A 24,047-nucleotide genomic window follows, 5' to 3' on the forward strand; every position below is an offset into this window, starting at 1 on the left:
TTGCAAGGTGGTCCCTGCAAGACATTCTGTTAAAGGTGTGTTGCTTCGGCAATCCTGTCCTCCAGTTACAATGGTCACTGATATGTCCTTGAAGGGTTGGTGCACTCATCTGTCAGATCTGATGGTGAATCGATTGTGGTCTCCCTTGGTATCTCGGAACACATCAATTTGCTGGAATTGAGGGCAATGTGGCTCGCTCCTTTTGCCTTCCTCTACTCTGTAAAAGGCTAGTATGTGCTGGTCCTGATGGACAACACAGTGGCCATGCACACCCTCAACAAGCAAGGTGGTATGGGGTCCCAGGAGACTCCCTGTTCTGTTCCACATTGATCCTGGTCACTTCAGACTGGGCTCAGAGATCTTGGTACCTGGAGTTGCTGGATATGTCCATCTGTCCACCCTGACACCTTCTGGTGACAGTGGATCTCCTCTCTGTCGGAGGGACTGGTTCTCCAAACCTGAAGAGCCTGAACCTTCATGCTTGGCTGCTGAACATCTGAGATAATGATTGGGCCTTTCCAGTTGACGTCCTGGATGTGCTCCTCTCAGCTTAGAGGCTGGCCACTAAGTCTGTTTGTGCCTGCAGATGGCTTGGTGCCAGGAGAGGAATATGGACCCTTTATCCTGTCCCATTTCATCTGTTCTGTATTTCTTGCTGTCTTTGTCCCGGATGGACATGCAGACAGCACTGTGAAGGGGTACTTGGCCACTATCTCTGTCTTTGAGGGCCCATGAGCAAGCCTGTCTTCACAATTTCCACTGTTACGCAGTTTTGCAGGAATTGTGTAAGCAAGTTTCTACCACACCAGTTTGTGGTTCCCGCATGGGATTTGACTTTAGTGTTGACATTTGTGATGGGCGCTCCATTTGAGCCCCTGCATTCATATTCTCTTAGATTAGTCCCCCTTAAGGTCATTTTCCTGGTTGCCAGCACTCCACGAGGTGAGTGAGTGAGCTCCAGGCATTGTCTCCACCCTTCCAATGGTGGTTTCTGCTTTTCATCTCCCTCAAAATATCCATCTTCTAGTGTTTTTCCTCTTTCTCATCCTTCCAAGCCATTGGAAGTGATTCAATTGGCAGGATCTGGTGCAGGATTTCGGCTTCTATGTCTTCATGGACAAGGGATATCAGGAAAGATTACCAACATTTTGTGGGTTAGCCTGATGCCGTGCTGGCAGTGCTGTGACCAAACAGACCCTGTCAAGGTGGATCATTCTCTGCATCTCAGAATTTTATGACTGGCACCCTTTTGCCAAACATTAGCACTTGGATTTGGCAGAGCAGTCTTTCAGAGTTTTCTGGTTTAGGTAGTGTCCTCTTGCTCTCCTCCCTATCTACATACTACTATGGGAATGTATCACAGATGAGGAATCTGCAGGAGGAAGGAATCCATTAGAAGATCAAATTGTGTATCTCTCAATAATGGTCTTTCTGTTGAATGTTCCACCCATAGATTCCCCATTGCTGAAGAGAGGGGGTATGAGGTCATTGCCTCTGAGCAGGGAGTCCATCCATGCGATGTTGCTTCTGGCTGCTGGAGAACATCGGTTTTGGCAGTGCATTTGGCGAGCAGAGAATGGGGTGGTAGACACCTTTGGGGCTCTGTCACCCATGAGTGGGCGCTATGTCCATAAGCCCCTTTGGAGATCTTTGAACTTTGGGGGGTCCTCCAGTTTACTCTTTCTCGATGAAGGACAACAAAGTGCAGACTTTTCTGTTCAAGGAAATTTCACCCAAGAGACGCACTGGTGATGTCTTTTTAGTGGAGTAGACTTTCGGCTTCACTTGCATTCCCACCGGTTTCTGGTCATCCCTTTTGTTCTCAGGTGGTTGAGGAGGTTCAGGGCTTGCATGATTCTGATTGCCCCGGATAGGGCTCAGTGGACATAGTACTCTAGGTGACCATCCAGTCGCCTCAGCACCTTTCTCAGAGGACAGTGTTGCGTTCCCAGTCGGGAGATTGGGAGCTTCACCCAAGCCGAGTCTCTCAGCTATCATGTGTGGCTGTTGAGAGGATAAAGTATGATGGATTTGAGCTGAATTTTGAAGTCTTTGAGGTGTTGCTAACTGCACACAGGCCTGCTACAAGACATATTCGCCCCTGCCTATGACTGACATCAGAGTTGTGCTGCAGCGAGGCCCCTGTGTTATGCTCCACTTCAATATTTCTCAAGTTATTTTTGCTGTCCTTGGCCAATGCAGGGCCTTCAAGTGGGCACATTCAAGAGCTTTCGCACAGTTGTTTCAGTTTTTAAAAGGTCACCTGAACAAGTTTCATGCTTCAAAGTTCCACCGGTTTCCCAGTTTCTAAAGGACTAATGAGTATGTTAACACCAAACCTTTATGTAGTTCCTACCTTGGTCCTTTCATTCTTCATGTCTGCCCCTTTTGAGCTAATGCATCAATGCTCTCTCTAGATCCTGTCTCTAAAGACTGTATTTCTGTTGACAATCAGGTCTGCCTGACATGCCAATGAGATGCAGGCCCTCTTGTGCAAATTCTGTTTCTTCAGCCCTCAGAAGAACTGGTTAATTTTTGAGTAAAGCCTTCTTTCCTTCAAAAGGTCATCTCACATTAATCAAAAAAATCCAGTTGCCTCTTCCTCATCCTGCAGCCCCATCATTCCACGGAGCAGAAGTAGTTACTTAAGTTGGATCCCAAGGCGGCATTGAGTTTTTATGGGACTAGACAGCTCAATTCTATAGAAATGATCTACGTATACTTCATTTCCTTTTTGCAAGCTTGAATGGTTAAAGCGCTAACAAAACAGAGCCTGTCCCGCTGGATAAGTGCTCTTGTGTTTGAGTGTTATGAACAGGTGCACAAGGAAGTGCCATCAGTTCTCCGGGTTCACTCTACCAGTGGAGTCTTCTGCCCTGCATAGGGGAGTTCCTTTGAGTGACATTTGCCAGGCAGCGACTTTGTCCTTGCTTGTTAGGCAGAATCCTGTGCAGTTCCCTTAGGGAGCACTACACAAAATTAGGACTACATGCGAGAGCAATAAATCCCCTTTGGTATCAGTCTGTACCACAAAGATTTAGTTGGTAGCTGTGGCTGTGCAGTCAGACTTCTCTCAAGAGGGAGATGAGCAGTATTCAGGGTTTACACAATAGGCCCACTAGACTATGGAACAAGGAAACACTGACCAAAGCTTTGTATTTAACAAGTATATATATATTTACTTTATACACTTTTAATAAAACACATGTATCACAGTCATCAAGCAAGTTAAATTAAGTCAAAGGAAAAATATACACACTCCCAAGTTAAATTATAGATCAAGTGAACCAGAGTGAAAACTGAGCAAAACGGCACAGTGACAACTACACACAAGGGATCCTCTAACAATTCCTCACAAGGGAGGGAAAGCACAAGTTATATAGAAATAGGTTCTTACACACCCTAGCAACACTTCCCATCAGTTTTTGAACCAGTTTAAGCAAGGCAGTGCATCATTATAAGCAATACTTAAATGAAAACTGAGCAAAATGGCATTTCACAAGGTTTAAAAATGGGAAGGAAAGGGTAGTTAAAAGAAATAGGTGCACCACACAGTTCTAGCTGAGAATCAATCTAAAGAAGGCAGATCTAACAAATGTGACCAGAGTCAGTAGGCCTGTGCCAAAGTCATTTGGTACAGGGCAAGGGCCCAGGAGCAAAATGTTCTTGTAGCTGCAGTCAAGTCTTTGGTTAACGAAGTGGAAAAGGTGGATGCAGACGTTGAAAAGACAATGTTAAGAGAGAGAGGCGGCCAACCCAACAGGTAGGTAAAGGATTTAAAACACCTTTAGTGCTACCGCGAAGAAAGGGCGGACTGGGCGAACAATGTACCTTAAAATGAAGAAGTGGCTGGGCGACGTACCCAACAATCATTTGCATTATATTGAAATATTTAGGAATTCACCTCGCCAGCGATCCACACAAACTATATCAAACAAACATAACGCTGCTGTGGAAACAATTACAGGAAGACATGCGCAGATGGGATTCCCAGGAGCTGTCATGGTTCGCCCGCATCACAGCGGTCAAAATGACCATTCTCCCCCGCCTCCTCTATGTAGTAAGCTCACTACCAGTGCCAAACCACCAGCCAAGATCCGGGAGCTGCAGGACGCGGTATTCAAATTTATATGGCATAATAAGAAACCTAGAATCCAGAAACGTACCCTAATGCACTCCCCACATATGGGCGGTCTGGGAGTTCCAGAAATGGACAGATACATTATGGCGGCACAATTAGCGCCAATGCTGAGATGGGCGAAACCAGAAGACAATAAAGGATGGTGCAGAATCGAACAAACAGTCTCATCTGTCCCCCTAATAGCCCATCTGAGCCTGAGCAAAGAAAACCGAAACAGAGAAGCCTTACTAGAAATGACGAAATGGTCTCTACTAAGTTGGGACAAAGCCCGGAAAAAGAAACACATTCCTGGTGGAATGGGTCCATATACGCCACTGATGGGCAACCCAGATTTCACTCCCGGTCTTCAGCGTGGATATTGGGTGGGCTGGGCAGGGGCAGAAACGACGCACCTGAAAGACATGTACAAAGACGGCGCTCAATTGCTCTTCACAGATTGCCAGTTGAAATTCAATATAGGTGAAAAAGAACGCTATAGATATGCGCAAATTAGACACTGGATTACTCACCCAACAGTGAAGAAGGCGGGCATGAGAACACCATCAGGCATAGAACTGTCGCTTCAAGAAAGCAACACAGCAAAGGGGGTCTCTAGACTCTACAAACTCCTCTCCAACGACCAGCCAACCGACCATCTCACATACAAAACGAATTGGGAAAGAGATATGCAAGAGTCACTAACAGAGGAGGAATGGTACCAAATATGGGCACGTGCACACAGCACCTCCAGATGCACTAAAATAAAGGAATCTGCGTACAAATTGTGCCTTAGATGGTATATGACCCCGAACCGCATCCACAAAATGACAAAGTCTTACTCACCAAACTGTTGGAGGAACTGCGGGGAGAAGGGAGACTTGTTCCACATGTGGTGGACGTGTCCTAAGGCAGTCGCCTACTGGAAGGAAATACTAAGCTACATAAAAGACATCTCAGGAGTGGACCTGCCGAGATCTCCGAAGACAATTCTCCTAGGAGTCCCTATAGAAGGGAAATACGCAATGTCGGGAGCAACAGCCAAACTTATCACCCATCTACTATCAGCAGCCAGAATGACTCTTGCACAAAATTGGAAAAACAAAGAAGGTCCAATTTCAGCATGCTGGTGGGTTAAGATCTGGGGGGTGATGGCTATGGAAAAGATATGCGCCATCAGCACTGGTAAATGCCTAAGATTCCTAACTACATGGAATCCATTTCATGAACATGTACGGGACAGAGAAGCCCATTTCTTCAAACCCTGCTTGCTCCGAAACACACATGTAACATGAACTCCCTCAAAACGAAGATAATGAGACACTGAGGTTAAGAGGGGGAAGAAAACTTCAAAAGTTTAGAATCGGAAATGTAAAACAATACTTACAGTTGGGGGGAGAGGATCCTATAGAGGTTAATTAAAAGAAGTGGGTGAGTAGGGGATGGGGGAGGAAGGAGGAAGTGAACTGAGGGGAGAACTTGAGGTAAAGCGTATCCCAACGATCTGAAAGACACGAACAGGTGTTAAATGTAGAGCATAAGAGTTTAATGTTGTCAAATGCTATGTTGTAATTGCTTATATGTCTTCAAACCAAAAATAAACATGGTTAAAAAAAAATATGAAGTGGCTCCTGCGGTGGCGGTTGTTCCTGGTAGTTCTCCAGCATGGGGTCTGGCATGGATTCACATGCTCATGAATATTCCCCGTCGTCAGGCTGGGAATCCTCGGTAAAGAAAAAAACAGTATCAGTTTCGTTTCTGATCTGTCTTTCGTAGTAGTAACCAATCACTGGTCTCTGCGTCATACTGACCACAGCCAATGACTGCCCTCTACCTAAGTCCCGCCTCTGGCAGCCATCTTCAGATTTTTACCGCACGTTCATGTGTTGGGATCCTCGTGCTATTGCTCTCGAGCGTTAGTGCTATTTTTTCACGTTTTTTCTCAAAAACTTCGTTTTTTTTCGGTCAAAAGAGCCTCAAGCTCCACCAACTCTCCATCCGATCAACGGGGACCCGTGTCGGATTGGTCTACGACCCTCAAAGGTGAAGATTCGTCGAGCTACGCTTTTGGAGGACTCCAGAAGTTTCTCAGGCCCATCTCGGTCATGGCCCAGGAGAAGGGAAGCTCGACGCCCGGAAAGCTGTTCAGGGTCTGCCCTGGATGCCAGCTGCAGAATGTGTTTAAGGAAGACGAATACTCCCTTTGTCTTTACTGCCTACATGAAGACAAGACGCACGTGGTGAAGGACTGTGCGTTTTGCTGCAACATGTCGGAGCAGACCATGAAGGACCGCCATCAACGTCTCGCCAACTGGCTGGAAGGGAAGAGCCCGTCCGGCGAGAAGAAGAAGAAGAAATCCGAGCGGTCTTCTAAGACCTTTGAGGACGCCCCGGCGACGGGGGTCCAACATAAGGCCAAGCACCGCGAGTCCGCTGGTACCAGGAGCGCCGAACGGTCGGGCTCTACGGGCACCAGGCAGGGCGCACCCTCCCTGGCACCATCAACCACGAGCCAACGCTCTGGGTCGGGTAAGAGGAAGGCCGAGCACCCGGCGAAGCTCCTGGAAAGGCCCCGGTCGAGCTCGAAGGCGGAGGGGGAGCGAAGCAGTTTTTCCCCCCCTCAAGGAGAAGGCAGTGAGCGCACCAAGGGTGGTGAAAGCCTTACTCCATCCGGCCAAGGCCTCTATCGAGACAGTCGCGGCGGCCCTGGCTCAGCCTGTGGAGGCTACGCCGGTGGTGGCGACCTCGGGGCTCAGAGTCTCCCTGCCACCGCGGAGGGAGTCCTCTTTTATGCCCATCGACAGGACCCCCGTGAAACCTCCGACGGAGAAGAAAAAGGGGGGGCAGGAGGTCGCCGTGGATTCGGCCTCAACCTCTGAGGAAGAACTGATCGAGGTCTTAAGCCACGGCGTTGGCGTGGAAGAAGACCAGCCCGTCGGGAGGGATCCCGACGCAGGAGACGACGACATCGTCGAGGGTACCGACGGGGCCCCTGACCGCCCGTCGGATTCCCCTCTGCCAGTGCCGCAAGACAACTCGGCGGCCATTTTGTTGGCTATACAGTCCTTATGCTCAGAGATAAGGACGAGACTGCCGTTACCAGTGGAGGAACCACCCCCGTCGGGGGACCCGGAACCAGGCCCTTCGGGCAGCCCCCCTCCTAAGAAAAGAAGGATTCACCCTCCACCTCCTTTTCAGCCGTCGCACCCCGTTCAGCCCTCCTCCCCGTCCACGACTCGAGGGGATGATACGGGGACTGACACGGCCGCAACGGGTACGGACGACGAGGTGTACGACGAGGATCTGCCGTCGTCTCCTCCCACCCGGGCTTCCCCGCCCGACGAGATTGGATCTTTTCACTCCATGATCGCAAGGGCATCCGAGCTCTTCCAGCTCTGCCCTGAGGAGAAGAAGGAAGGTTTCCTTTATCAGCGGCGCGAGGCCAAGAGGAAGACGGTCCTCGCGGTACCTCTACTGGACGATATTTGGGATGAGGGCCTCGCCCTCCTCAAGAACCCATCCACGACGCCGGCTAGAAGGGACCGGTACGAGAAGAAGTACCGGGTCCCGGACGCGGCCCCCTTGTGCCTCCGGGCGCAGCCTACCCTGGACTCCGTCGTCTCCGCGGCGGCCAGGAAGAAAGCGGGGGGGGTTGCGGCCTCCACGTCGACTTCCCCGCCGGGCGGCGAGGGAAAGAAATTGGACACGATGGGGCGCAGGGTCATCTCGTCTGCAGCGACGCCGATTAAGGCGGCTAACGCCTTGGCTATCGTAGCCCGGTACGACATGGAGCTGTGGTACAAGCTGGCTCCCCTGCTGGACTTCCTACCGGACGACAAGAGGGCGGATGCCCTGGAGATCTTGCAGGAAGGTGAGGTGGCGTCGGACCACGCCATCACTATTGCGACAGACATCGCCGACACTGGATTTCGCCAGTTGGGCAACGGCGTGTGCCTTAGGCGGCGTGGATGGCTCAAGGCTACTGACTTCCGTCAAGACGTACAGACCAGAGTCCTGGACATGCCGTTCGATGGGAACAACCTGTTTGGGAAAACAGTGGACGATTCCCTTCAAGCCATTAAAGCGGACACGGAGACAGCCCGGGCTCTCGGGGTTCTCCAGCAACGGCGGCCGCCCTTTCGGAGCGGCGGAGGCAAGGGCGCCTCCAAAGGTTCCGGCAGCGGATTTTCCACCTACCGTCAAGCGGCCCGTTCGTCGTCTCAAGAAGCTTACAGGGGACGAGGCAAGTCAGGCGGACCCCGCCGTCGTCGCCAAGGAGGTCAAGGCGGCAAAGCCTCGTCCAAGCAGGATTGAACCGGCCGTGGGGTCGGGCCCCCACCGAAGCACCCCGGTGGGAGGCCGGCTGGCGAGCTTCGTCAGCGTGTGGGAGTCCATCTCCACCGACCGTTGGGTGCTGGACGCCCTAGCCCAGGGCCACGCGCTCGAGTTTCAAAGAAGGTGCCCGCGCGTCCCCCCCTGTGGCCAGGAAAGAGCTTCACGTCCCTCAGCTTCTCCGGGAGGTAAGGGCGATGCTAAGGAAGGGCGCCATCGAACTCGTCCCAAGGAGGCTTCGGGGCTCCGGAGTTTACTCAAGATACTTCCTCGTGAAGAAGAAGACGGGAGGATGGCGCCCCATCCTAGACCTACGACGGCTGAACAAGTTCATCAAAGCTCAGAAGTTCCGGATGGTCACCCTCCAGCACGTCCTGGGTCAGCTGGTGGAGGGCGACTTCCTGTCGTCGTTGGATTTGGAGGATGCCTACTTCCATATTCCCATCCTAAAGGGGCACTGAAAATTCCTCAGGTTCGTGGTCCAAGGGTGTCACTACCAGTTCAGAGCCCTTCCCTTCGGTCTACGGTCGGCACCCAGGGTATTCACCAAGTGCCTTGCACCAGTGGCGGCGCAGCTGCGCCGAGAGGGGATCCACGTCTACCCCTACCTGGACGGCTGGCTCATCCGAGCCAAGACGAGGGAGTTCGCCGTGGAGCACACGGCAAAGACCGTCCAACTTCTCACGGACCTGGGATTCTCCATGAACTACGCCAAGTCCCACCTGGTACCCGCGCAAAACGCACTGTTTCTGGGAGCGAAGCTCGACACAGTGTCCCTTCTGGCCTCCCCGTCGGAGGAAAGACCAGGTCCATCCTGGGCAAGGTACAGCGGATGTTGGTTTCCGACGCGGCCAAGGTGAGGTCCATCAAGTCCCTCCTCGGAATGATGTCTTCTTGCATCTACCTCATTCCCATGTGCAGGCTCCGGATGCGCCCGTTGCAGGAGTTCCTGGACGCGCGCTGGATCCAAACGACGGGCGGCTTCGAGGAGAGGATCACACTCGACGAGAGTTTCCGCCGACCGATCCGGTGGTGGGGCACCCGCGCGCATCTGACGGCGGGCATGGACTTCCAGACCCCAGACCACCAGGAGACAGTGACCACGGATGCCTCCCTGGAAGGGTGGGGAGCGCACACCGAAAATCTGCACGCGAGAGGCCTTTGGCTCCCGACGGAGAAGTCCCTCCATATCAACGTCCTGGAGCTCCGTGCAGTGTTCTGGGCCCTCAGGTCCTTCCTTCCGTCCCTCAAGGGCAAGGTGGTGAGGATCTTCACCGACAACACCACCACCATGTTTTACATCAGGAAACAGGGCGGAACCAGGTCCCCAGCACTGTCCAAGGAGGCGCAGGACCTGTGGCATTGGGCCGTTGCCCAAAGGATGTTTCTGGTGCCGTTTCATCTGGCAGGGATAAAAAACACCATCGCCGACTCACTCAGCAGGGAGCTGCGCTCGTGCCACGAGTGGGAACTACGGCAGGATCTAGTGGATCGCCTCTTCCGACGGTGGGGCACACCCCAGATCGACCTGTTCGCGACGGCGACGAACTCCAAGTGCCGGAGGTTCGCCAGCAGGTTTCCCCAGCCGAGGAGTATGGGCGATGCTTTCTCGTTCCCCTGGGCGGGCCTGTTCCTATACGCGTTCCCTCCATTGCCACTACTGATCCGGCTCATCAACCAGCTCAAGAGGTCACGGTGCAGGATGATCCTCGTCGCACCTGCGTGGCCGAGGCAGATATGGTTCCCGGACCTTCTGGACTTGTCAGCGTCCCCATCAATCAAGCTGCCAGTGGACGCGGATCTGCTCTCCAGGGAAGGAGGCGCCATCCTCCACCACGACCCGAAGTCGCTGTACTTGCAGGCCTGGCTCCTGCAGCGCTAGAGTTTGGAGGATATGACATACCAGCCGACTGCAGAGAGGTTCTTGCAAAGGCCAGGGCGTCCTCGACTCTTACATCCTACGGACACAAATGGAAGAGGTTCTCTGTCTGGTGCCACGCACAGAAGATTAACCCGCTAAGGATTACGGTTCCCCAAGTACTGCCGTACCTGTTGACGCTGGCCAAAGCTGGACTGGCACACGCGTCCATCAAGATTCATCTTGCTGCGATCTCCCGATACACTAGAACCACAGGGCGGACGTCCTTGTGGTCTCATCGTCTGGTGTAAGAGTTCATGAAGGGACTGTTCAGATCGTTCCCGCCGGTGAAGGCTCCGGCCCCGGCGTGGGAGCTCAACGTGGTGCTGACCAAGCTCATGGGACCTCCGTTCGAGCCTCTGCACTCGGCCCTGTTGAAGTTCCTGTCGTGGAAAACAGCGTTTCTTGTGGCCATCACCTCCGCACGACGGGTGGGAGAGATCCAGGCCCTTTCCGGCAAGGCCCCGTACTTGACTTTTCACGACACGAGGGTGGTGCTCAGGACGCACCCCTCCTTCATGCCCAAGGTGCCGTCGGACTTCCATCTCAACGAACCCTTGGTGTTGCCTGTGTTTTTCCCGTCGCCTTCGTCGCCGGCTGAGAGGACTTTGCACTCGCTGGATGTGGCTAGAGCGCTGAAGTTCTACGTGGATCGCACAAAGTGTTTTCGGAAGACGTCACAACTCTTTGTGAACTTTGGACCTGTCAATCAGGGGAAGGCTCTCTCGAAGGCTTCCATTTCCAGATGGCTCTCCGGCTGTATCATGTACTGTCACCGGTTGGCAAACCGACCGCTGCCTGGCCGTCCGAGAGCACATTCCACCAGAGCGATCGCAGCTACCACGGCGTTCCTATCTGGTGTGCCCCTGCTGGACATTTGCAGGGCTGCTACGTGGAGGTCGACGCACACCTTCACGAAATTCTACTGCGTCGATCGGGATTCCAGGGAGGAGTCCAGGGTCGGCCAAACAGTGCTGCGCAACCTGTTCGCCTGAGGTGAGCCTGGTGAGGAGGTAAGATTGCTTAATGTTGAGTTTGATGTGATGCTTAATGTTGAGCCTTTGCCACCTCCCATGGTTGTGCATGTGGGTACTGCTATGTATTCTTTATTCATGAGCATGTGAATCCATGCCAGACCCCATGCTGGAGAAGGAACAAGTTACTTACCTGTAACTGTTGTTCTCCAGCATGGGTCTGGCATGGATTCACATGCGAACCCTCCCGCCTACCCCCTCTGCGGCTCTTCACTTGGTCATACTGCCACTTCACGTGCTTCCAAATCTGAAGATGGCTGCCAGAGGCGGGGCTTAGGTAGAGGGCAGTCATTGGCTGTGGTCAGTATGATGCAGAGACCAGTGATTGGTTACTACTACGAAAGACAGATCAGAAACGAAACTGATACTGGTTTTTTCTTTACCGAGGATTCCCAGCCTGACGACGGGGAATATTCATGAGCATGTGAATCCATGCCAGACCCATGCTGGAGAACAACAGTTACAGGTAAGTAACTTGTTCCTTCCTGCAGTTCGGGTGATCCAGCAGAGGAAGAGAGGCTCTCGTGAAGGAAGGTTCCAGTTACTGCACTACCCAGGGATGAAACCAGCCGCAGTGCTGCCCGACGAATAAAAGGAACGCTCGTTTAAATCGCAGTCCGGGTGGACTGGTGCCTGGCTATCCGGCCTCTGAGTACAGGGTACGGGAGATTCGACCAAGGCAGGTCCGGGAAGGCGATTGGCAAACTGGTTGGCCCCACCAGTTCAAGGGAAGAAGGCTCTTGCAGGTGAAGATCCTCTCTCGTCGTGTGGAGAAAAGTGGTGAGACGCTGCAGCAGGGCTTCACCGGTGGTTCAGTCGTTGCAGATGTCTTTGGCTTTGTTAGGCAGAAACCTGTGCAGTTCCCTTAGGGAACACTGCAAAAGATTTAGGACTACAGGTGTTAGCAGTAAACCCACTTGGTAGCAGTCTGTACCACCCAGATTTACCTGGTAGCTGTGGCTGAGCAGTCAGACTTCCCTCAAGAAGAGTTAGGCAGTATGCAAAGTATACACAATAGGCACTCAAATACAATAATACAAGCAAACACTGACCAGAGCTTTGGTATCAAAGTATATAATTATTTATTTAAAAACACACTGTTTGAAACACTCCAGCACTCCTGTTGTAAAATATTCTAAACACAGTTACTATTGTAATATATACACCCCTTTTTCCTTATCAGATAAGTCTCAGTAAAACACCACTTATTTTCATACAGAGGTGAGCGCTTAACTAGATGGCACTCCAATAAGTTTGTGAGAAAGGGAGGGAAAAAGACAGAATATGGAAAGGTACACCACTCTAGGGTTCAGGAACACTGTTAGCAAGGCAGAAGAGCAAAAGTCACTGGTGAGCCAAAGTCAAAAGGCTGGGCCCACTCTTAGAGAGAGCAGAGCACAAATGCGCCCAAGATCACACAGTTACACTAGGCTTAGAAAGTCTTGCAGAGAGTTCAAAAAAGAGTTTAGAGAGGCTCAGGAAAGTTTAGCCAGGGTGTCCCAGGCCAACCCAGGTTCGAAAGCCGGGGGCTAAATCTACCCCGTACAGTCGGTGGCAAGGGAAGCCAGGCGGGACACGGTACCTTAAGTGGGAAGGATCCTCCAGCGGTGGCAGTTGTTCCTGGCAGTGGGTGCAAGTCGCGTCGTCGTCCAGGGGAAGAGAAAATCTCGACTTGGAGGAAAGATGAAGGTCGTTGCACTGCCAGGGAAGAAACCAGCCGCAGAGTTTTCCGGTTAAAGGTGGTATCTTTGTTTCGCGGTCGTGGTAAAACGTGGTATCCCGGTTGCCGGGGTGCTTGGCACAGGCAAGGCGGCCACGAGGTACGTCGGGAAGGCGAAAAGACGGTGAAACTGATTATCCCCACCAGTCAAAGGAAGAAGACTCTCCGGTGGGAGATCTCCTCTGTCGTTGGAAAAAGTGGTGAGACGGTCCAGCAGGGCTCCACCGGTGGTGGCGTCGTGGCAGGTCGGCTCAGCTTCTCCCTCGTCGGATTCTTAGGTCCTGTGGCGACTTCTGAAGTTCTAGTCCCCAAAGCCCTGCTTTTATGCAGAAAACCCCCATTCACTCAGCCTAGCTGTCACTCAAACATGCTAAGATGTGAGCCGGCCCGGCTCACCACTTGGGCCAATTAGGACGGAGTGCGACTTGAGTTGCCTAGGCAACTCAGTCCAGGGTGCCTAAATCCCCCTCCACCCCTCCTAAGTACCCCAGACAGAGTGGCACCACTTTGGAGGCTTCTGTGGAGAAGCCCACCAAAAAGTGGAACAAAGGGCTCGACTTGGGTTGGAGTCACAGAAGAGAACACAAACGCCATTTTAGAATCAAGTTTTGGCAAAAAATACCAACCGGAGAATTAATATTAATTAAATAAACTGGCGGTATGTTCGAGGCTACCGTAAATAATTAAATAAAGATAGTAGCCTAAAACAATGGGAAATCCCCTAGGAAAATATTCGCGGTTGAATATAAAAAGTAGTATCCACTGCCACCAGCCAAAACTCGATCAGGGGGGACGGAGACGTGCCCCCTCCACTAACAGACCCTGGGGCAATTGAATTGCCCCAGCCAGTACGTCCACAATATGATGGTTTGTACTGGTTCTGTTCAGAATGTAAGACTAGTAAAGTCAATGGTGACTTTACATGCCCTGGGAGACAGTAGTCAGTCCCAGGGTATGGAGTCTATACTGGGGGTCACTATGACACCCCTGTGTTACTGCACTGAGGGTGCTGTGTAACACACATCACAAAAACACATGAAGCCCTATGGGGTAAAAGACCCCATAGCCCATTAAACACATCTAGATTCAAAGAAACACACTCAAATCATGCCCAAGAGTGAGGGTAAAAGAGTCTCACTCTTGGCAGGAGAAAAAAATAAACCCCAAAAATCCAGCAAAGCTGCTGGGGGACTCACTAGGTTAGGAAATTCAGCCTAAACAGAGAATTCTCCCTAACAGGCTTCTCTCCTCTTCGGCTTCTTGGTTCCAGTGGCGACGTCTTGCTCTTCCAGTCCTCAGGACCCTGCTTTTATGCAAAAAGATCCCCATTCATACAGCCTAGCTGTCACTCACACAGTGGAGTGGTCATCTTGGCGTGAGACCCTCCAGCCTATCAGGATAGAGTGTGACATGGGTTGCTGAGGCAACCCTGTCCAGGGGTCCTAATCCCCCTCTCACACAATGGACCCACCCCAGACTCAGTGGCGCCGAAAGGAGGGCTTCTCGGCAGAATCCCGCCAAAAGGACGAACAAAGGATCCCCGACCTGGGTTAGGCGTTTAGAGGAAGACACGAGAAAGACGTTTTATTAAAGTTCTGGCAATAAAACCTACTGGAGTAAAGTTAGTATTAAAATACACTGGCGGTATGTTAGAGGCTGTCAGAAAAAGTGGTAGCCTCGAACAATGGGGAAATCCCAGAGGGAAATATTCGCGGTCGAATATTTATGGTAGTAACCACTGCCACCAGCCAGAAACCTTTGAGAGAGGGACTGTACGGTACCCTCTCGAAAATGAACATAGGGGAAAAACTATTAACCCCTTCCAGTACCTCCATAGTCAGATGGGTTGTACTGGTTTAGTTCATAGGATTTGACTAGTAAAGTCAATGGGGACTTTACATGCACTGGGAGATGGTAGTCAGTCCCAGGGTATGGAGTCCATGTTTGGGGGTCGCTACGACACCCCTGTGTCACTGCACTGAGGGTGCTGTGTAACACATGTGAATAAAGATGGTTCCTATGGGGTTGAGAAAGATCCCATAGGCATTAAACACAAAAATAGCCTAGAACACACATAGCAAAAAGTGCCTAAGAGTGGGAAAAAGAGTCTCACTCTTGGCAGGTAAAAAGAAACAAACCCTTCAAATCCAGCAAAGCTGCTGGGTGACTCTATAGGTAAGGGAAATTAGCCATAGAATGAGAATTCTCCCTAACATCGCTGAATACATTTTCTAAGTGTACTCGTTCTGTTGCCTTGCAGCAATGCCAGTTTTGGCTGAGTAGTTTTACAGATTTTTAAAAATTTCAGATACTGCTTAGGAAGTCTATCTAGACAAGAATGCATTGGTGGATCAATTTCTTGCTGGTTATGTTTTTTGTGTGGATTCTCCTTCCTCAAAATATTAATCACCCTCCCAACCTGCACCTCTTCTGAAAGCAAAAGGAAAATGCCATGGGGTGGGGGGCAAGAGAAGGAAAATGAAGGAGGCATTAGTTTGGTCTGTTCTTTCGACTGATGTTTCATTAGCTGCTGTTGCTGCTCTACATTCTTCCTTTGCAAGGTTTCCCTCAGCTGCTGAGCATGGGGGAAAAAGGGACAACCGAGGTAATGGGGTGTAGTGTGGGCTAGTCTTGTTTGAGGATGAAGATCCTTGAGCTACACTAAGTCTCCTGGTTGTTTTGCATGACCAGCTGGTGCTGGAGGCTATCTAACTAGATGATGAATCTCTGGGAGAAGAATCCATTGAACGAACATTACCAGTAGATTATTTTTCCTTCTGATGAATTAGTCCTTCATTTGACAGATAACTCGTCTCTTTCCCAACCTACTTCACTCAACAGATAGCTTTTTCACCCCCATCTGTTTTGCAGTCCTTCAGCTGCTGAGTGTGAGGGATGTGAAGACATCATGAATAAAGACACAGATAACAGATTCAACGTTGAAAGCAAACTGGTTTATTAAATCACATGTCAGAATGGTAGAAGTTCTAACGTTCCCCATGCTAAGGTGGGATTTTCCCTACCTGAATAAAACTTAAGTCTGTCTGTATCCAAAACCTATGCTTCCCCTCACAACTATAGCTAAACCATGTTTAGGGATGTCAATTATCGAAGAAAGTGTTCTTCTTTAGCTCCCCTTCCCATGTTCAAGAAAGTTACACAAAAGTCTCAGGATTACCTTGCTGAAGTTCACAGTTCCACACAATCCCATCCCAAGTTCCAAGTAACACAGATCAAAAGAAAGGGCTCTTGAGGCTCTGTCCTCAAGACAACATTTTGCAGTTCATCAAGTCTCAGGGTTCCCTTCCCAAAGACTTTAACGTAGCAACCAATGTTTATTTTAGTCTTTCAAAATGTAACTTAATTCTAGGTCAACCTGACCCTCTTTCTAGTTTGCACCATCAGTTCACTTTAAGTGCTGCTCCTTGGTTCATTCCACAATGTCTTTTGGCTTTCACAATGTAGGGCTCACTGGTCTAGGCGCTGTTGTCAGACCAAACTGTTCACCCATAACAGGTCGCGCAACCAGGACCCCTAGGCTCTTCATCCCACACAGGTTCTTCGGCTTTTGCCCCCGTGTACAAATTCAGCTGCATTTGGCTTCTCTTTGTTGGCCTCTTGGCTTTATATACAGGTTCACTCGCTGGGCTTTTCTGTGTCAGCCTCTTGGCATTGCTTTGTGTCGCACACATTTGCTTGTCTTTGGCCTTGAAGCACTGTAATCATTCCTAAGATTCACTTTGGGGTGGTCTCATTCATGCCCACCTTTTTGTTGCACTCTTTTACATTTGCTCTTTTCCCCCATAGGTTGCTCTTACGTGGGCACTCTTCCTGTCGACTTTAGCCATTTACTTTGCCCATAACGTCGTATTTCAACTCAACATGCAATTTGTTTAATTTCACGTGGTTCGTCAATTCGCTATTCTATATGCATAGTTCAGCTTTGCTTTTTAACTTTCATAGTTTGGTATTCAATGTGCATAGGTTAGCTTGGGTTGAAGCTTTCATGCATACAGCGCTTTATTCATCTGCAAGCCACCCAGAGCACCCTGGCTTTTGAGTGCCTCTCCCTGACACTCATCGGTCTTTGTCATCCCGCTCCGTCGGGTCCCTTTCGGCTTCTCCTACTGGCGCTCCGACCTCAGCGAGCCCCGCTCGCACTCCAGATGGAGTCTCGCAAACGCTGGCACCTTTTATTGCTTCTGTGAGGACGCAGACAACGTCCTCTGTCTCCTGCTGATTCACAGCCCCAGCTGCTCGCTCTCCACCATGAAGGCTTCTCCACCTGTGTTAGCCTCACAGCCCAATTCATTTTGGGCTTCACAGGTCCGAGCGGATGACTGCCGGGCTCCGTCTTCAGTTCCGACCACGGCTGCCTCCTTAAGGAAAGGGTCCCCTGGTTTCTCCTAAACATGCCTCCCTGTTGCTCTCTTCTGTCTTCCACTGGTCTCCCTTTTTACACCTGCAACCAAGTTGCTGGTGTGCATTCACAGTTGGGTCTGTCTGACTCTGATTAAAGGGACATGCCCAACCTTGCAAGCATCTTCCTCATCCCAGTACTAGAGTGGTGAAAAGGGGTCTTAGTGCTCATTACTCTTAGTCACCTCTTTCTTGTCTGAGTGCTATCAAAGGTACAATGTGGGGAAATGAGCGGAGATGTTCTACAGTATCCCACAAAGGCTGGGGAGGGGGAGGTTGGTCATTAATAGGGAGCGGGGATACCGTGCCTCATCTAGGGGCACCCAATTTTAAATCCCTCTCCTCCTCCTTCTGATATCTCTAAACTGGGGAGATGTCTTGTCATTTCCTTTATCAATGGGGCAGGGGTGACAATATCCCATGATTACGTTTGGGACAGGGGATTCTTTGGGAGAAGGTAGTGTGGAATACCGTGTATTAAGAGGAATTTCTGAACTATGACCTGGTGGGCAGAGGTTCAGAAGGCCAGCCATATTTTCTTGGAACAGTGTAATCTTCTGGACAAGCCAGACCAATCAAGGTAGCATTGGCGGCGTCATGTCTAGGCCTCAGGAGGGATGAGGGTGATTGAAAGTCTACAATGAGCGAGCACACACAGTAAACAACATCACAAATCACTCTGTCGGGTGTATATATCAAAAATACATATACATTTATTAAAGGCCAATTAAGTCGCACAGGGTGAAACCACAGCAGTATTAACAATACTAACACAACACTATACTAGGAAACATATATATGGTAACTATTGGCCTATAGGAATATTCAACAGCAAAAGATCCATGACCTGTAACAAAAGAGGGTTAGACAGTGCAAATATACTTTAGGCAATTCTTCAATAGTCTCAACCCTAACTAATGGGCAGTCCAATCCCTACGAAGTGTGGAGCCTTGTGCTCAAAAGTACATTCAGGGTGGCAGCACTTGATCGTGCATCAAAGTATACAAGGGGTCTCTTCAAGGGGCTGTAGTGTCGCAGGAAGTGGGGGGTGATGCGATGTAGAATAAAGTTCCACTATTCAAGGAGGGTCTCTACAAGGGCGCAGAGCAATTTCCTGGAATCGGGAATAGGATGGTAGCACGGGCTACCCTAACAAAGGAGAGTGGCCCTTGGGGGACACTTGTGTGTAAAAAACAAAAACGGATGCACCAGAGGCCACTGGTAAGTACTCACCTACCCTTGACTCCCTCTGGACCAAACTTTGCCAGTCAAGTCCAGTCCGCTAGCAGGTTCGAGTCCAGCAGTTGCAAGTCCCTCCGGATGGCAGGCCCTGAAAGCCGGGACCTCACTTCGTGGTGGACCAGTGGCAATTTCTCTGCTTCCGGTGATGGGATTGGGCCCCTTCCACTGCAGCTCGTTTTAGGGCACAGCAGCAAGGCACCCACGAAGCTTGTCACCACAGCAGGCGACACTGGTACAGCATATGCTTGGGTTCAGGCAGTCTCTCCTCATTCCAGACCTAGGAATGGTAGGTGTACGAAACTCGGCGAGAGAGTGCCTTCTACCAAGAGCTTACAGTTCCCAAAGTCTCAAGTCGAAACTCGAGACAGCGGTTCCCAGGCAAAAGTCCTGTACGAGCTGGTCAGTTCACTGGAAGGTCCAGGAACCTTTCCGAAGGGGCTTGTTTGCAGGTTAAGCAGGAGGTGCTGAGAGTAGTTAGTCCCACTACTCACACGGGTCGAAGCGCCTTTGCATGCCTTCTCTGATAGATGAGAAACAGGGGCTCCGACGGGACAACAGTGGGGTCAGGGTGCCAAACCTTCCAACGGGTCACCAGTGGTTCCACAGATCTGCTTCTTCGGTTCAGGAAACTTGGCTCCTTTGCAAAGTTTGGTGTGAACTCAGACGCTTGACCTGGAATGGGTGTAGACTGACTTCTCTTAGCCAAAGTCTACCTTGTGCTAAAACGAAGAGAAACCAATGGGAGATCTGCTCACATTCAGCCATTCCAGACGTGGACTAATCACGGACAATGGTGGTCCCAGTCATCCCAGCACATCAGACATCCTGGCACCCAGGATGTGTATTGGAATTGGACAGCTCCAAACCACACCCGCGGCACGCGCACACACACGAGGCATGCAGATGTCCACGAAAGCTTTGGTTTGCGCGGGGGTCTACATGACCAAATTCAGAATTTCCCAGGTCTGCTCGATCTGGGGAAGGCAAAGGGATAAATTGGCCAAAGGACAGAACAAAGGACCTTGTGGAATGGCCATTTTAGGCACTGGCCACTGTCCTGGGCCAAACGCAGTAAACGCGGTTTGGACCATAGAAAAGAGTCAAAAATACTTTCAAAGTAACTGCTGCCACCAGCTCTGTCCTGAACACACTTGGACATTCACCAAAAATCTTTCGAGGGTGTCTAGGGCCTTAAAAATTAGAGACCTCAGTGCACTGCACTGAAAGATACATTGTGCAATGATAAAATATTACCAACAAATGGCAACAAAGTGAAAGATTTAGGGAAACAAAGTCTCCCAGTACTGACAGTCTGAAGGGCATGTCAGTTTCCCCATAACAAGATGAGCAAAAGCCCAGCAGAGTAGCGCAGAAGGCTGGGCTCCACTGGAAAGTCAGACTAGAATGGTCAGACAAAAGCAAAAAAGTTGGGGTGTTCACAACTGGAGGGAAAATTACCCATGAATGGAAATCTTTCCTAACACTGTCTCTTATCTGAGGCCATCTCGGCTGCCATCCCCAACAACCCTCCACCCAGGTGATCGTCCCTCGCTTCTCCAACCCCAGGGTCAGGTTCCAAAAGCGATGGCCTTTCTCTAGCCACTTGAGAAGAGGATCCAGCGAGAGTAGATGTGAGAACGCCCTCAGGTTTCTCACAGGAAAAATAGCGGAATTTAAGTCCTGGGGTTCCGGTCGCTCCATATATACTGGCCGTGTCACAACCGGTGTGTGGGTGTGCAATGGCACTACAGCAAACTACACTGTTTCCCCTGGTGGCTTAACAAGTTTGTGAAGCCATTGGCATTTAAGGGAATATATCAAATGTGGAATCTGTCGGAGCAAGGGTCTACTCCATCCGAAAGAACATTATCAAGGTAAGGAATCGGTTAATCTATCTCCTACATTGCCACTGTCTTAATTCACATTTAGAATGATTGTTCTTAATAGCAGCCTGAGAAGTAGATCTTGATGTTGAATTCTTTTTTTCCATTACTTTTGTGATTTTATTTCCTTAGGTACCATGGGCTGGCTATCAGAACAGGTTTGCCGTAGACCCCCGACTTGTTACTCATCCAGCTGCTATGGCATATAATATGAACCTCTTACAGGCACATGGCCGTGGGTCTCCAATTCCTTATGCCGTCGGACATCATTCACCGGTTAATGTTGGACAACTGGGGAGCCCACAGCAGCCACCAGTTCAGGAAAAGGAACAACAGGAACACATTCGGAACGGCAAGTCAAATTCCTTTAATGGTAATCATGATGGTAGCTAGAAAAGCTGATTTTAACTAAATTTAGTAAAAAGTCGTATTTTTACTCATTTACAAGGTTATTTTACATATTTTGTAAACTGCCACCAATAAAGGAGTTCATCTGAGACTAGCTAGGACTGTTGTTGTGTGGCCCTTTTAATCATTGTTTTCTCATCAAAAATCGATGTTGAATAATTAGTGCTCTCATATTGGAATATACACTTAAGCTAATATATCTGTCGTATTGATAGTTTTAATCAAACCCTTTTGAAAAGACTTTCCGATCCCTATATAATTTTTTGATTGCCTTTTGAATGCATGTTCATGATTTTGTTTATATTGTATCATTTAGGTTTTCCAACATTGGATCTATGTTTGTTTCTTTATTTGGTAATGAGCTCCAAACCCGTGGGTAGCTGGGCGCAGCAGTTACAAGGATACTTGAAGCATAGTTACAGAATACAGATAGTTCCATACATTTTAGAACATATAACATATTTACAATTTGGTTGGGTGTGAGCAGTACATGATCGATACATTGCTAGGCAAATGGGAGCAGCTATATATACAAATGTACAGACGCAGGTTATACAGGGATCAGCAGTTCACTTGGTGTTAATTGTCATTGGTTCGCAACCAGGTCAGCAGATTCCTCCTAAAGCTAGAGTATGGTTATTTCATTCTGATGTGAGTGGGCAACGCATTCCAGTAGAGTGCAACTTTGACAGGGAAGCTAGATCTACCTGCGTTGAACATTCTGAATCTAGGAGTTTCTAGGCAGAGGTGGTTGGAGGCTCTGGTTTGGTAGGTAGGGATTTTTCTGGTCAGTCTGGCAGAGAGATAAGAGGAGCAGCGTTAAGACATTTTAAGGAGAGGAAAGCCATTTTGAGAAGTATCCTGTCGCTAACTTTTAACCAGTGCCGGTATCTTCTATGGTTAGAGATATGTTCACGACGGGCTATATCCAAGGCTGCTCTCAAAGCATTATTTTGTAATATTTTAATTTTATTGATGATACTTGTATTAGCGCCGGCATATAAAGCATTGCAATATTCCACTTTGGACATTATTAATGCATTAGCAAGTGTAATGCAGCTAGATTTAGATAGAAAGGGTCTACAGGCTCTAATTAATTTACAAGTATAGGCTGTAGATGAGGCCAAGGAGCTGACTTGTTTTTTTAGTGAAAGTGTGGAGTCCAGGTAGAAACCTAGTGTTTTTACCTGAGTGACTACTTTAATTGCATTTTCATCGTTGGTAAAAGCGGCATAGTTGGGACTTCGTTTTTTTAGTTTGGAGTCAGAACCCAGGATCAGAATCTCGGTTTTGTCATCATTCAGGCAGAGTCCATGTGAGGCCATCCATACCTGAATGATGAGATATATCCTGTTTACCTCTTTCATGGATTCACATGTTCTTAAATATTCCCTGTCGTCAGGCTGGGAATCCTTGGTAACCTTAAAGCAGTATACCTTTAAATGTTTAAACTGCTTGTCTCTTTAGTGCTCTATTAGTCATTTTGGGGCATACGAACCACAGCCAACTAGACAGACTCCCTTAGCTTCGCTCTTGGTGGCCATCTTCAGTTTTTTTTTACTGCACGTTAAGTGTTGGAAGTCCTTGAGAATTCTTTCTTCTAGAAATGCGATGATTTTTGTCTAGTTTTGCCACCTTTTTCTGTCAATTCTTCCAGTTTGGTGCTGCATCGCTTCTCGTGTTGAATTGTCGGCCCATTCCATTGCCTCCGTAGTTCCACTCTTCCGCCTGAGGCCTTCAGGATCCTGTGGCGATGACAGGCCCGAGGAGGAAAACTTATTCCAGGCCTGCTCGACATGTAACTATTAGAAGGTTTACATCAAGGATCTTCATGAAAAATGTCTTTTACTGTCTTTACCTGAACCACAACTTGACCAGCTGTGCCATCTGTTAGTCGGTCTCATCCAAGACCTACAAGGACCGCCACCGCAGGTTAGTGGCCTGGTTGGATGAAGATGCTGGGGCCTCTGACTCTGCTTCTGCCCGTAGTTATGCCTCTGCCAGGCACAACAGAACCCTAGAGCGCACTCCCTCTTCCAAGAGGATCGAGATCCCACGAAGAATCTTCCCTGAGGAAGAAGGCTAAAAAGGGCCATGGGTCACACACTCGGGCTGTTCGCTCATCGATGGTGTCATTTACGTCTCCATTTACGCCTATGGTCACCTCGTTGACCACTTCGGCGCCTGAGAACGCTTTCTTCAGCTTCGTCGTCAAAGCACTCTTCAGGAAAGCGGCACATGTCCATGACTACAATTCCGTCATCAACAGCATTATTGTTGACGACCCCGTCGATGACTCACTCACCCTAAATCCATTTCAACAACCATCACCACATCGACGACTCCGTCATGACACCTACGTCGGCGATGAAAACAGATAGTTCCGCTCTGTCGACCACTTTGTCGACGACCACTTTGTCGACGACCACATTTTCTACAATAACTTTTTAGTTACCATCTAGACCTACACCGTTACCAAGCACGTCTGAAATGTCAACGGCTCTTGTTCAAAGGCCCTTGGTCTCCATGTTCCGAAAGGGAGTTGCTGTGGACACGGATGCCCTATCCGCATTGTCTTATCTTCCAAGGCTGACTCATGCTAAGCCACTGTTTTCATTGGCTCCTTATGCACTTCCTGCAGCCCCATTTCCATCCATGTCCCCTACTGAGCAGAGACTGCAGCAAGGTGCGGATACAGAAGTGATGCCCTCCAAAGCAGAAGAGGCAGTGGTAAAGGTGACTCATGCCTCCTCAGCTACACAAAACAAGGCCTTCCTCTACCACATGGACTTAATCGTACTTCTCCAGTGACACCACCCCCCATGGGCATGCCTTCTGGCTGAAGAGATGTGTAATGGATATGTGATCCAAACTATAAACACTTGCTTTGGAGCTATAGTAGTGGCGCTCTACTCCACAGTTGACTTCTCCAGCACAACCTAGGGAGTTTCGTATAAGGGAAAGGCCTGGCTCC

At 49.6% G+C, this 24,047-nt stretch overlaps 1 protein-coding gene across 9 annotated transcripts in view; it reads left to right on the forward strand.

Annotated features, from left to right (window-relative positions):
• The window catches only part of HELZ (helicase with zinc finger), a 2,743,493-nt gene that overhangs the window by 2,427,908 nt on the left and 291,538 nt on the right, over positions 1–24,047 (forward strand). For 6 of the 9 annotated variants that reach the window (XM_069655034.1, XM_069655035.1, XM_069655038.1 and 3 more), the window contains one exon: positions 20,798–21,038. In XM_069655034.1, the coding sequence (XP_069511135.1) occupies positions 20,798–21,038 (241 nt within the window). The remainder of the gene's footprint in view (positions 1–20,797; positions 21,039–24,047) is intronic. The other 3 variants (XM_069655036.1, XM_069655042.1, XM_069655043.1) reach the window with 1 other exon arrangement.

The sequence above is a fragment of the Ambystoma mexicanum genome, chromosome 3q, assembly GCF_040938575.1.
Source record: "Ambystoma mexicanum isolate Mex_15411 chromosome 3q, UKY_AmexF1_1, whole genome shotgun sequence".
Lineage (NCBI taxonomy): Eukaryota > Metazoa > Chordata > Amphibia > Caudata > Ambystomatidae > Ambystoma > Ambystoma mexicanum.